A 15,445-nucleotide genomic window follows, 5' to 3' on the forward strand; every position below is an offset into this window, starting at 1 on the left:
TTTTCAAAATTGTATTGTATATAAAAAATGAAACTATAAACATTTAGAGTAACTATTTAAAATCAATTAAAGAGTAAATACACTCATAAAATGCTGTAAAAACTTATATAGGTAGGTATTGTTGTCTTCGTCTTACAAATGAAAATAAAGCAAAAACTGTTTTGCGTGGGTAAGAACCGATAAAGCTACAGTAATAACAAAGAAATAACATTTTAACCACATAAAAAGGAGAACTTTGGTTGAGAATTAATATCGTTTATAAGTTTGAAAAATACAAAAATAATGGATTTTGAAACAATAGGAACTTTTTTCGTAAAAGTGACTTTAAAAAAAATAAAAACGATATTTCATAGATAATGTTTTGAACTAGGTAGGTAGGTAGGTATATTGTGTATCAATTTGGAGTCTTAACTAAAACTACATTCTGAGTGGTTCTATCCCGTGCAGAACAGTTTTTGTAATGTTGTACATATCTTGTAAGACGGAGACAACACATGCGGGTGCAACGTCCTCTTAATTTTTAAAATTAATTGACAAAGTTTAATCTCCTTTATTTTGTTTTTCCAAATCTTGAAATAATCTCATCAAAATGTACTCGTCGGTCAACGCACGACGTATCCAGTCTAGACGTTTTCAGCAAAATGAAAAGAAATATAATATGATACATATAAATTTGTAATCAAATATTAATTAACATTGTGTGTGGTATTTTGTAACAAGTTATTAGAACCAAAATTAGCGAATATATTAGCCGAGATTCATCAATATAGCAATATAGCACTGTATTTTATGTTTCTGTCATTGTTTTACTGGCAGGGGCGGATTTACCCATAGACTGGTGGTCTGGCACGTGCCTAGGGCGCAAAATTGATTGGGGCGCAATTTTTTAGTTAATTTTTACTTTTTAGTTTTTCATAATTTCATAATTTATTATATTTACCTAAATTTATATTTGATATTAATTTTTTTTTGTACACAACTTGCATGAAAAAGGAGAATGGCTCTCGTAGCCACGTCGCAGTAACCGTTTTGATTCATAAGCTATAATACCTAACCTTGCAGTTTGGGTTCAATCCTGCTACCAGCGCGGGCTGCGCCGCGCCGCCACGGCTAGAGGCTCGATATAGGCACTCGACGAGGCAGTTGCCTATATTAATGCATGGGAGGTGGTATACGGGTGTGCGGCGTAAACACATACAATATTGTGAATGGCGCATGCGCAAAACGCCAGTCAAGGCAGTCAAATGTACTGCCTCGGGCCGCCGGGTACATTGTTATAGCCGCTCTACTAGCTAGGTGGGGGATCGCTCGCACAGTTCTTAGCAAGTAAATAAAATTTGATTGAACCACCTCACCCCGCACTCGGCATTCTTAGAATACTGGAATTAATTTTGGAAATCAGATGTCTTGATAAAGTAATTAATAATAATAAACATTGCGACGACGCGCGACGCTGGTACTGTCGACCGTCTCCTGCATAGTGCATACTGCTCAGAAATCTTATAGATTTCATCCAATTTGTATAGTTTATTTCATGGAATATTACCCGGTACCCCCACCCCACCCCCACCGTGGGAGCATGCCAATGTCAAGGGCACTAGTGTTGTAATGCCTAGGGGCGGAAAAATGGCAAGTCCACCCCTGTTTACTGGTAAAGTTAAAATATACAGCTAGTATAAATGTATAATATATATTGTAAAACTAAATACTAATTGACCTGTATTGATTTGTACTGATCGTGTATAAATTGAAAATACAATAAAATACGCAGGTAGGTATTATTTATATATTATAATTCAAACTAGGTAATTATAATTTTTCATTAATCGCTAAAATTGTATACGTACACCGCATCTTGATTTTCAATTTTTTGGTATTTACCACAAAAGTAAAAGAGGTTTAGATGTTTTTTTCACCTAATAAGATATGTACCTAAAACCTATTTGATATCAAAATGTGACTTCTAGCTGAGAAATTGAGTAAACGTAAACAATAATAAATAATGTAAGAAGCCTATTAATCACTAGATTATTAAAACAACTATTAGGTGGTAATATTGTTTCGATTTAATTACATACATTGTTTCCAGTAATTTGGCTCTTCCAACACTTTTAATAGTGGTCTGAATATTAGCCACCAGTGATGTTTGTTATTTTTTTTTCTGTAAATTCAAAAGATTTTAATACAACATAAGAAATAATTATGATTATTTTTTTCTCAAATAATTGGTAATATTACTCATCGTTAACAAATCTAAGATCATCCAGTGGTGTAAAATTGAAATCACTCCGTGTTAAGCCCAATGATACAGCTGAACTTGGCAATGCCATCTTTTCTGGATGTTTGTCTTGTATGTTATTTATCCACTCAACTGCCAGTTGCCCTTCTTTTAGAGCAAATGACCTATCAAATGGACTAGGTACACCACCAGTGGCAATGCTTCCTAAAAGTAGGTACATAGTTAATGCCTAGTACCTATGTGGCTATATTATTAACTCCTTATATTACATACTGTAAAAAGACAATAGTTGTCTTCTGAGTAGATAGGTATTTAAGAACTAGGTTTGATTAACTTAGTGGGTAGGTATATATAGTCTACAATGACTATAAAAATAACAGTCAAAATTAATATTGTACCTACCAAATAATCAAATACATTTTTTATAATATGAGAAATATATGGGTACCAATATAGATTATAGGTGCTGAGCTTATTCGTTACAATTATGTAACATATATAACTGTTGATAGTGATTAAACATATTTTTAATGCAAGACTTTTGTTACAAGAGTTGGATTATGAGCAATACATTTTTAAAGTCAATCTAAATCAGCAATCTCAATGTGTTATTAAAAAACGGTTATGCACCTTATCAATTTATTTAGATAAAATTAGTAGGATAATATTACCTAAAATAGAAGTTCTAGTGGCAAATGATTTTTGTCCTTCTTCAGTCAATAATTTTTTTATAAAACTTGTGGTATAATTTTCACTGGCCTTTTCAGATCTACAAATGGTAGGTAGAATAATTAATTAATAATGAACTTTATTATAATAATTAAAGCATATATACAATCTACAGTATAGTACCTTACTACTTTCATACCTAAAACATTAAACTTATACAATAAATATATTGAATTATCTATGTGTGTTCCGTGTGGTGTGGATTCTGGAGAAGAGGCTCTTGCCCCTCTCCTATCTCTATTACACGTCCATCTTTGTATACCTACAAGAAACCTACAGGTCCAATAATGCTAAAATTTAAATAGGTCATTAAATTCAAGTCATTTTGGGAAGTCCTCAGGAGGTGGACATTTTTAATTACAAATAATAGGTAATCTTACATTTTCCATCAAAGATTCCATTCTTCCATTAAACATCAGTTATTGATGGAATATTCATGGATATAGATACCTACCGGATACCCACTAAAGAATTCCAAAAATCTCCTTGTATTAAGCTCGTAAATAAATGCAGTTCCTACTTCCGATTAGAAAATAATTGTGTTCTTAAATTTGTTATTGAGTTATAATTATTTTTAAATTTTAATATGTTGTATAAAAAATTAAGAAATGTTATATAATAGCTGTTTTCCCACTGAACTTCTTAAAACCAGTGACATATATATGGTCATAATAATTTAGTGCTCATAGAGTTATAGTATATAATATAAATGTATAAAACAGGTATATATAATAGAAGACAGTAAATATGAGCTAAAGCCATAATACTAGGATATTTTCCAAAGGAAGACTTTTTACAAAGAAACTATTAACAAAACTATGATGATGACTTGAATTGAATGATAGGTATTATAAAATAATTGTACCTACACAAAAAACCGTTGTGAGCGAAGACTGTCTGCTGGCCTATAATATAACTAAGTATATTTTATAATTTTATTTTGATTTAAGTAATTTATTTTACTATTAGGCATTAGTAGTATGCAGTAGGTTAAATTAGTTTTTGCGAAAAAGATTTCCTTTTAAAATGCCATTGTGTATAGGTACTGTATATAAAATATAATAAAATATTTTAAAAGTTTCAAGTAAATACCCAGGAATAATATTTATTATCTTTTAATTAGTTACAACAAAACAACTAAAATCGTTATTCCTCGTTTAAATATCTAATTATATCCAAATTTGAACTTAAAATGTCTATAAAAAAAACTGAGTTTATATATATTTTAGATTTTCAGATTACAGTACGTACTATTAACGTGTTTTAAATTTTCAATCCTAACTCCTTAGCTATAAAAATTTAATATTTTATAAATTTGTAACAAAATAATATGCAGATTTTGTCAAATTATGTTAAATGTAAATACAAAGAACACGATTAACTAATATTGTTTGGAATTAACGTAAATCCTTATCAATTAACGTTTAAACATTGTCAAATTTAACGTATTTTACTGTAACATATATAATATAATATACATAAAAGATGTTTTACCTTAACACGAGTCCTCGGGTAATCATTTTAGTGTCAAATTTTTCAACCATTCTATATATACAATCCATTAAATCTGTGATGTCGAACTTTTCCTCAGGAATATACGACGCGTCAGCACCGCACGCCATTGCTATAATAAATTATTCATTATGAAAAAAATTAAAGTAACAGCCTAACCTAAATTACCTTACCCGTCATAGACGTTAAATAACCACATAAACCGCCTAATACTTCGACCACAAATACTCGAGGTTTATGACCTTCAGCCGACTGTCTAATAATGTCACACAACTAAAATTTAAATATTGAACATTATTAATATATAATATATTATATATTATATTAACTAGTATTTGTTAAAGTTTATTTAGTAATTAGATCAAGCTTGTGGCGCACGACGCTCTCTAAAATGTTCTAGCGAGTTCTCGCGTGTGTTGCAGTCAGTCAAGTACAGATTTCTGAACTGAAACCCATTTGTCATTCAAATCGCGTATAAAATATCGATTTCATGTACAGGCTAAGGGGGGGGGCAGAGGGGTCGCGTCCCCAGGGCCCACAATGTTATGGGGCCCCCAGACAAAAATTAAGAATCCTAAATATCATTGTCACAAACAATTAAGTTATAAAAATAAAAACGTATAATATTAAATAATTGAGTATGTTTTTGTGGTATGTAGGTACAGTATTTCACTATTACCACAGAATAAAGAAATTACAGATATTACAGTGTGTATTTCTATTATCGATGGTTGAGTTTGATTAGCGATAAGAAATATCAATAGTTTTGTTATTAATTTTTTATGAATACGCGTTATTATTGTATATAATCTATTTATAGATTGTTGAGCCTTATAGCGCTTGTGGGAAATGCCACTATTAGTGATTACTCTGTCTCTGACAGAATAATGCATTGTAAATTGATAACTAACAATACTTATTGTGTTATTATTTTCAATCGTGATTATTGGTTAGGTATTAGTACGTCAGAAAAGTGTCGTTTTTTGTTGTGTACTTTTTAGCTGTTCTTTCAAACGACAAGAGTACTTGTCGAGTAATTATTTATTTCATATTTTTTAATTTGTATTACCTATTTCACGATAAATGAAAAAAAAATACATGAGTGGATATCTAAAAAGGAAACTAAAAGAAAAAAAATTATTGACTGCTGTATTGCCAAAGATTATTGGACATTTTAATAGTAATAATTGTGATTTATTAACAAGTAAGTTATAATTTAAGTTAGTTTAGAACTAGTCAGACTTAAGAATCCTTAAAATCATTTATAATATTATCTTCTGAACATGATTTGTTACCATCAATTGATTTTCAAGAAACTATACTGACTTTTGCTCGTGACAAATCAAGAAAAAAATGTTTTAAATAAGAGTATGTACTTAATAATGTGTATTATTCATAATGTATAAATTATTTGTATGAAGTATTTAATTAAAAAACTTATGGATATTTTAAATATTATATTATGTGTAATAATTACAATTATTGCTTTTAAATGTTTTACATCTATATAAAATCTAAACAATTAAAAAAAATTTTAGGTTATTTATTGTGTTACATTTTTGGTGCCTTAATGGGGCCCATTATTCTATAAATCCGGACCTGTTCATGTATATTTAATTAATATGTAATTCTTTTCACAATCTTGTACAATCTGTATTCAAAAAGTAACATTAATAACAATGTAGCTTGATGTTTTTGTATATAAAATAATATGAATCTGATAAAAAGTTGATTTTGATATTAAGTAAGGTATATTAAAAAAAAAAAAATAAGTATTTTAATAAGGAACCCAGACAGCATTTTGTAATGACAATATTATAATAGTATTATAATGGCGTTATACTAATATTATTCGTGATTATAATGTTATAACAATATTATTAAACAAAAAATTGTTATCTGGGAAGTACCTATACCTAGCTGGCCATATTATATTACAAAAATATATTCATTAAATTAATTGTAATTAGAAAGCAGGTACCTATGTACTTTCAAAAGCAGCTCAATTTTAATATATTTTTTTTAAACGTGGTTGGAGGGGGGTAGTTAACTGTTCATTATCAATTTTATTTTTATAATTGATCAAATAGTTTTAGATTCTGAACGGAGCAATGAATGTATTGGTTTTATAGTGATATGTATTTTTTTTATCTGACATCACTTTAGGAGCTATAAGAATGCTTCAATATTTAACTTTCAGGGTGGTTCCTGAAAGAAAATTGGATCTAATTATGTATAAATATGTATGTACTTACTACAAACAAAATCTGTATAGGTTTTCTTATTTTAAATAATTAAATAATTCTTTTTATAAACGTTTTAAATTTTTTTGTTTTTTTTTTCAATATATGTATGATAAAATATTTGTTTATAAGGAAAAATGATTGAAAATTCAATACAATTTTAATACAGTTGATGGCAAACAAAACCGGTCACCACCGCATATACCCACTCCGAAAACTTCCTCCACTACATCTCCTCAGATTGTGTCGCAGCGCTGAGTGCACCAGTAGACTGAGTCCACCACCCCATGCCTACCACGCCGCCGCGGCCGTTGCGCGACGAACTATAGCTCTTATTTGGAATAAACTAATAAAGTATAGTGAAAATTACCTTAACAATTTGGTTTAAAGCTGTATCTGATCCCAATGAAAGATCGGTTCCTGGTACATTGTTGCTGTAAGTAACTGGAATCACTACTAAAGGTATGCAAAACTCTTTGTATTTTTTCCGGTAATCGTACATCATTATGCCGGTCTTTAAAGCCTGCAGAACAAATAAAGTAGGTTTCACTTGTACAATATTGTTTTCAGAGACCTGAGTAATTATACTTCTGTCCCTCCAGCAATTACACACGCGCTGATGTTAAAGTGTTTCATTTGCATCGCAACCTTTTCAATCATTTCCTCATCAGGAATTGTTCTTGTTATTCCTAGCTTAACACCACCTTGATTTAGCCAACCGATGACACTGGACCAATGGAGTTCAATAACCTGTTTTTCATGAAAATAAATATATATATATATATTGGTATATTTAACAACTTGATTTAGGTAATATAATATTTGTAAACACTGTCTAATCATGCGTTCACATTAACGTCCAACAAACTAATACATAAATAACTAACGAATATGTAAAGTTACTTCGCCTTTTATTAATCCATCAATACTGAATTTTGCTGCAAGTACTCGTCTGTTTAATGCTAGTGTGGCTCGAACTATAGAATACATCAATGCGTTTATTCCATTACTAGAACCTCCAATATTCAATATTAAAGTTATTTTCCCCTAAAATAATCATTTTCATTGTAACTAAAGTGTAATAGTGTTGAATATAAAATACAAACTTCCGAATGCATGTTTTCTTGGTGTATCATTTGTTTGTATGTCACTAAATTTTGAATAAAACTCCTGAAAATAGTTCATATAAACACATAATTATTCAACATTATTCAACATTTGTTGAAGTTTTCATAAACTAGATTTTATAAGGTAGGTTCCTACTTTTTGTGTTTTAAAAATATATGTTAGCTTAAACTCCTTCAGAAGAATATGACTTATCGGACATAATTATTAGAGTACCCATCCTAGCCCCACTATATAGATTGTGCAGTGTGCACTGAAGATATCAGTTAAACTGCGGTGTTCGCCGTCAGATTTTTTTCTTTAAGGTGGATACCGACTGTTTTTAAGGAGTTCAATATAGGCAATTTTCAATGTAATTGCATGCGGGTCGTATAGTAAATGTGTGAGTAGAAAGTGATCATTAGTTGAGTGACTGTAAATAAAAATATAGAGGAGTGCACCCGCACGTGCACGTACAATATACATGTCAATAAAGCAAAAATTTACACACTTATTACAAAATGTGAATTTTAGTGAAACACTGAAACTTAGTTTCGCATTTAAAATAGTATAGCTTACTGAGTGACATTAAAGTATTGACACTTATTATGCAAATTAAACAGAAGAAGTTTATCAATGTGACTATGTCCAATATTTAGCTATAAAACTTGTGATATTTTACTTTTTCAATTTGAACTATTGAGTTTGGTAATTAAAATATCGAAAATTGACATTAATTAGTATACAGTCACAGATTAACTTATCTTACACAATATTGATAATGGGTGTTTTTACAACCAAACTGCTCAATAAACCATATTATAAAAAAGCGGGCCAGTGGATGTTGCTCTGCTGTGTAGTAGGTAGGTTATATGTGGTTTACTATAATGGATGGTATTAAATTTAAATTCAATAATAATTTCGTAATTTTGTCCAAATTTGAACGTAAAATAACTATAAAAAAAAACTGTGTTTTTATATTTTTTTACATTTTTTGATTACAGAATAACCTACTTATGTGGAACCTTGTTTTACATTTTCAATCCTTAGCTATAAAAGTTATACAGTATTTTTAATATTTTTCAACTGCCATTGTAATATTATATTAGAAGCCTTGTATTCAATTTTCAAGCTTTTTCCCAACGAATAAGATTTATTTAATATTTATTTATAGAAAAAAAAAGTTAAAAAAAGTGGGTAAGTGGATGTCACTCTGCTGTACAGTAGGTTACAAGTGGGTCACTGTAATGGATGCTATTAAATTTGAATTCAATGATATAATGATATATCTTTAAGTTTATATCGTTATTTAATATTTGTATACATATACTTTCTTTTTTTTTTGTTTATTTTGTTATGTTCTTTTTTCTATTTTGTTTTGTTTTTTGTTATTTGTATTCACATTACTTTTAAGTTATAACCCATATTATGTGCACTTAACACAAACTGTCACTACAATATTTTTGCAATTGGAATTTATTTCCGTAAATAAATTATTATTATTAATAATATCATTGTATAATAAAAACGATTCTGAGTGAAAACGGTCAGTCAACCTATGATATTACCAATTATATTATGTTGATGATATTATTGTGAATAAAGTAATTTATGTATAACCTATTTACGTGGAACCTTGTTTTAAATTTTCAATCCTTAGCTATAAAAGTTGAACATTTTATAAACTTTCAACTACAAAATAATTATTAAATTTGAAATTTAATATATATTGTTAAAATTCGAATTTTAAACGCTTATAAAAAAAAATTGTGCCTATGTATTTTCAATGTTTTTCAATTGCTATTGTAACAATATATCAGGAGCTTTGCATTACACTTTCACGCTTTTTTACCAAACAAATACATTTTTATTGATATTTATAGAAAAAAAAACTAAGAAAATTGAAAACTGACTATGTCCGTAAACAGCTCAAAAAGAGTCAAAATATTTTCAAAATTATATGGTGTATAGAAAATGAAAATATAAACATTCAGTAAAATTGTCATGTTTCTATAGTTATTCGTTTTTGAATAACAATAAAATAACAAAACCGCTATACGAGAAATTGATTGAATATCCAATATTGTAAAATTATGAACTTCAAACGCTAATAAAAATTTGATTTGATTTGCTTATAAAAATTTTTTTTTTTTGATAAAGGTAGACGAACTTATGAGGAATCTTGTATTACATTTTCAAATCTTAGATTTAAAAAGAAAAATTCTTATGAATTCTCAACTCAAAATAATTTGCTAATTTTCGTGATTTTTCCGTATTTTGTCAAGATTTGAACTTTAAATGCTTATAAATAAAAAATTTTGTGGGAAACCGATTTTTTGAAAAAATTCCGTTTTTCCTTAATTTTTATGTTGTTTTTCTCGGCACTTTTCTCCAATGCACCAACAATATTCACTTTCCCATCGAACAAGATACTGAAGGTGAAAATCGAAGCATTATTTCGACTACTTATCGTTGACATAGACAAAAAATTAAAAAATTAAAAAAATTAAAAAAATACACATCATTGTAAAATCAATACATTTATCACTCTGATCAGAATCTAAAATACAAAAATTAATTTTCATAGCATTTGTCCATACTGTTGATACCCTTTAAATTAACATGATATTGTATATTGCCTTTTCCAGCTAACCCTACGGGTATTATTAGGTAGATAGGCTAAGTCTTAGCTAAGTCCAATATTATTGCGTCTGCCGAATAGTGTTGAATTGTAATGACCAATAATAATATATTTGCACGGCAATCGCAGTAGAAGTCATGAATGAACCGTACGTAATAAGGTGTATTCGTCATTTTCGAATTGTGCATTATCAACTCATGTTTAATATCTTTTCTGGAAGAATGGCAAAATTTCTCAATATTAAGAGTACAACCAAGAGTTTAAATGAAGACAACAATAAAGAAGAAAAACGTAAGTTCAGAAAATACGATGATAGTTATTTAAACTTTGGTTTTACTTACATTAAAATAGACAACGAAAAGCGTCATAAATGTGTTATTTGTTTAAAAGTATTAGCCGCCGATAGTATGTTTCCAAATAAATTAAAGAGTCATTTTGAAACTAATCATGGATCATTAGTTAATAAAAAACGTGATTGTTTTGTAAGACAACGTGAACAATTAGAAAAACAATCAACCAGTTATATCAAACAGACAAATGTTCTAATCAACGCACTTTTAGCTTCTTATAAGGTAGCATTTCGTGTTGCTCAGATTAATGTTTGTATAATTAAATACTATAAATTTATAATTTAATTTTTATGGGAGGCACAATTATTATTTTTAATTTTTAGGGTGGCGTGAACTAAAAAAGTTTGGGAAATGCTGGGCTAAGAATTTGCCATACAAATTCAACAGACATATGACACATCAGTACCTATAACTATAGTTATGTATGTAAATTTGTAAGTATCTACCAATTAAGGCGCCCGGTGCCAATGTGATTTTGACCTCAAAAACACGGTTTACGGGAATAATGATCCTGCCCTGTAGAGTTAACCAAATTTGATAATTTTTTTTTTTTATTAATAGAGGAGAATATTCTACAGCCTGCATCGAACTCCTTTTTTCGATATTTTCATCTCAAACTTAATTATAGGTCTTTAAAAAAAAGACAATTTTTAGCTTTTTTTATAAATTATTTTATACTATTATTTAAAATAAAATACAAAATCAGAGATCGATGCGGGCTGTAGGAAGTTTTCTTCTTTCAGATAAAAAAATACTCATCAAAATCCGACAATTCTATAAAGCTTGAGAATTATTCCCGTAAAGCAATTTTTTTCGATAAAATACACCCTATCAACCACCCCTAAATAGTTATCGGGTAGTAGATTAGTGGAAAAGTCTTATAATTGAGTTAGCAACTAAAATATAAAATTTAATTTTCAAATTTTATAGAATTGTGGAAAATTTGAAAACTGGCACCGGGACCCTTAAGTATATTATTAAGTATAATATTTTTATTTTAATGATATATTATCCAAAGTAGGTAGGTACTATTAAACGTACTGGCCTCGAAGGTTCAATGCCCTATCGAAATCTTTCTGTTCAATGGCTTTTCCAATTTCTAATGTACTTTTAACACAATCCATCAACGATTGATGTACAATTGTATTCGCATTAAGACATACGACTTTTGGTTCAGTTTCTGCTGTACCTTCTAATAAACAGAAAACAGCATGTGCGCCCATACGTGAAGCCTAACCCAGTAAACATAACATACAAAATATAAGCTACTTCGTCAAACTTATTTGGAAATAATTATTGTTACTAAAATTCTATCAAATGCTGAGGGACTTCCACCTCTTTGAACATGCCCCAGAACGGTTATCCTAGCGTCTTGATTTAATCTGGTCACTAAAACATTTTTAACCATTTCTGATGTAATTGCATTACCATTTAAATCAACTGCTCCTTCCGAGACTATTATAATGTTCAGCCTTTTACCACGGTTTCTTGCCTGAAAAAAATATGTATAGACAAATTCAAACTACCTATATCAGGGTAATAAACAATGTTAACATCGATAGTTATGGATGATAACTAGGGCCCGGATTTAAATTCCTTTAAAACTATCAAAAAATGATCTCAGAAATAGTCAAAACAGTTACATAATATATGACCACAATAGTCAATAATGCACTTCAAATTTAACTCAATATTTTTCTACAAAAATGAATTTGATACATATTTTAATATTTAAGGAAGTTAAATAATTCTAGGCTAAAAACGTTATGACAAAAAATAATTAATTGGTGATCGTTTTTATTGGTGGTCATTATGTTCTTTGTACTGTATTATTCATTCTAAAGATACTTAAATATGAAACTTATGTTAAATGCTGCATTCATATATTTTATACTTACCTCTTTAATGGTGTCTGCCGTCTGGTGAGCCATGCATTAAGTATTTAAGTTTGGCAACATTTCTTGAGATGATATTTTGAATTAAGTACCTACCAAATTTTACACTAAAATCTTGAAAAATTTATATTAAACATGCACGAAAATTAGTGAAATCAATTAAAAGTTCTAAAAAATATTTAAAATCGAAAGACACTGAACATTTTTAAATAAAAGTTAGACAATTGAAGTACTTATTTGTAGGTACATGAATCGAATTACCTACATAGGTGCATGAAATGCATTTTTATAGAGTCCCCCTCCCAAAAAAAAAAATTCACTTTGCCTTTAAATCCGAGCCAAAGTGATATTTAAACGTTATCATGTAAATTTAATGCAGGTATATAATATAAAAATATTAACTTACTGTCTGTACATTTTTACATAATTTATCTGGCCAATCCAATTTTTGTGGCCATTCCCTAATAAATAAGTAATCAGCTTCACACATCAACGCACTTTTAACAGCTAAATAACTATAATATGTTACATTTTACTATAGTAATATTAACTTAAATAGTTAAATTGTTATTATTTATGTTACTATTACCCACAATTGCGGCCCATAACTTCCATTATAAATGTTCTTTGATGAGAAAATGCCGTGCTTACAATAGAATCTATTGCTTCAAGTATTCGGTGAAGTGCTGTGTCAGCACCAATGGTCATATCAGTTCCACTAAAATCGTTGTCAATTGACCCAACAATGCCAACCAAGTTCAAATGGGCAAACTTTTTTGACGTTTCTTCATCTATCTCCTCTAAACGAATATTTAAATGTTTGTCACCAAAAGTCAAGAGAATTAAACAATAATTACTGTTTTTTAAAAGTTCAGTAATATGGTATGGCCATTCTTCACGAAAAATATTAGCACCAGTCAAGGAGCCATCTCCGCCAATTACCACCAAGTTAGAAATGCCAAATGATATCATATTTTTGGTCGCTTTCATTCTACCTTCTTTAGTCATAAACGGCATACACCGTTTTGTTCCGATAATAGTGCCACCCTTAAGTATGAATAATTTTTAAGCACTTTATCTTAAAACAAACCTCTTAAAAGTTGAAAACCATACCAAATTTAGAGTGAAAGATACGTCGTACCAATTAGCTTTTGTTATATAGCCTTCGATAAGTCCATGATATCCCTCTTTGACGAAATAGACGGTCGCACCTAATTGAATTGACACTCTTACAATAGCTCTCACAGCCGCATTCATTCCTGAAAAATTACATTAGTGCCTAACTATAAAGTGTTCCTATACCTAGCTGTTAAACTGCTAATATTGATAGGTATCATAGCGTTTTTCATTATCGAATTGTTACCTTGTGAGTCTCCCCCACTGGTCAAGACTGCTAATGTTATATTTTTGTTTTTTTCCCGTGGAAATCTCTTTAAAACCGCTTTAAAATCATAAGTCGACCTAAACAATATAAACACGTTTCAGCATTATATTAAATTACTAAATAACAATAAACTTAAAGATACTCACATTTTATTAAATTTTTCAATTAAATATTTTAATATATATAATGTAGGTACCTACGTAATAATTAATAAATATCAATATAATAAACTATGTAGGTATGTAATAAATATTTTGTTTGTTTTTTTTAAGTGTAACGTAGTAAACACTAAAATGACTGGCAGACTATCTACTATTTTTTTTCTAGTTTGAACCGACGACGTCGCGGGTACGGCGCCGGCACACTATCTTGTTTTCTATAGCTGATATTTTCCCAAAGACTTAACAATGTTGGCGCAAAGATAATTTATTATAACCAGTTGTCTATTACTTAGTTGTAGGGTTTTGTACTTGTCAGTTATATAATTGCAATAAAGTGTATAATTAATATCAATATGAACTACAGTTTATTAAAAAAAAAACTAATCTTTCTTACACAACATATTATTACCATTACAAATAATTTTTACCAATTATTTTACAACTAAAACTGTAGGCATATTTTAATGTTTTGTTTATAGATTTTTTTGTAGTTTCGTTTAACCTCGATTAACATTAATGCCAATTTAGGTAGGTTTACCTAATATCCTTCTTTAAAATGTTGATAATACATACAGTTTTTTTGTATTAATATTTATATATATCTGTAAATATGAAACCGAAAATTGAAACCTTTGTTGCTAATGTTCTTGGAAACTACTTGACGGATAGTCTTATTATTTTTTTTTTTTATGAAAGATTATACCACGGAGAATGTTCCTATCGCAATAGCATTTGTCTAAGTTAATTAACATTTGAGTTATCTATTAGTTAAAATAAACGTGTAAATTGTACACAATGTGTACAATTTACACGTTTATATATATAGGTGTATTTATTGTTGTAACCCAGGAAACCCATAACAAACAATTATTCGGGCAGATCAGATACAAGCTTGTATGAAATCGAATTATTAAACATTGCCCACCTACCAAGGTGAAAGAGTTGCCCTTTATCGGGGTGGCTGAGTTGCACTTACTGCAGCAAGTTACACCCAAAAGGAGTTAAACAATCATAATTTTTTTAAGAGCAACGAAGTGCATTTGTTCAGCTAGTATAATATTGTATAAAAGAACAGTTCTGTTTTATTTACCGATTTCTGAAGACAATATTGAACTTTTTTCACAGAGTTTGTCCAAAAACTTTTTTTGTCACCACGTCGCCTGATTTTTAATTTTTTTTTTTTTTTG

At 29.2% G+C, this 15,445-nt stretch overlaps 1 protein-coding gene across 1 annotated transcript; it reads right to left on the reverse strand.

Moving 5' to 3' along the window:
- Nucleotides 1–1,741: 1,741 nt before the first annotated feature.
- Nucleotides 1,742–14,168, reverse strand: LOC100159683 (ATP-dependent 6-phosphofructokinase-like). The gene is made up of 16 exons (XM_029486993.1): nucleotides 14,077–14,168; nucleotides 13,827–13,972; nucleotides 13,571–13,760; nucleotides 13,303–13,513; nucleotides 13,120–13,228; nucleotides 12,122–12,310; nucleotides 11,860–12,050; nucleotides 7,830–7,893; nucleotides 7,627–7,770; nucleotides 7,312–7,473; nucleotides 7,094–7,246; nucleotides 4,654–4,753; nucleotides 4,463–4,592; nucleotides 2,911–3,008; nucleotides 2,239–2,443; nucleotides 1,742–2,161 (listed from the first exon to the last, which is right to left on the reverse strand). Exons 2-16 carry the CDS (start codon nucleotides 13,968–13,970, stop codon nucleotides 2,071–2,073), a joined length of 2,181 nt encoding a protein of 726 aa, XP_029342853.1. The 5' UTR covers nucleotides 13,971–13,972; nucleotides 14,077–14,168; the 3' UTR covers nucleotides 1,742–2,070.
- Between the last annotated feature and the right edge of the window lie 1,277 nt (nucleotides 14,169–15,445).

Source organism: Acyrthosiphon pisum, chromosome X (genome assembly GCF_005508785.2).
Source record: "Acyrthosiphon pisum isolate AL4f chromosome X, pea_aphid_22Mar2018_4r6ur, whole genome shotgun sequence".
In the NCBI taxonomy this organism is placed as follows: domain Eukaryota; kingdom Metazoa; phylum Arthropoda; class Insecta; order Hemiptera; family Aphididae; genus Acyrthosiphon; species Acyrthosiphon pisum.

What these genes read in the sequence shown, in the direction of transcription:
- LOC100159683 (XM_029486993.1), bottom strand. Translation starts at nt 13,970, where the DNA reads ATGAATGCGGCTGTGAGAGCTATTGTAAGAGTGTCAATTCAATTAGGT. An exon ending in TACTGAACTTTTAAAAAACA is followed by an intron (nt 13,514 to 13,570) that starts GTAATTATTGTT and finishes ATATTCGTTTAG; the next exon opens with AGGAGATAGATGAAGAAACG. An exon ending in ATGGATTAATAAAAGGCGAA is followed by an intron (nt 7,474 to 7,626) that starts GTAACTTTACAT and finishes CATGAAAAACAG; the next exon opens with GTTATTGAACTCCATTGGTC.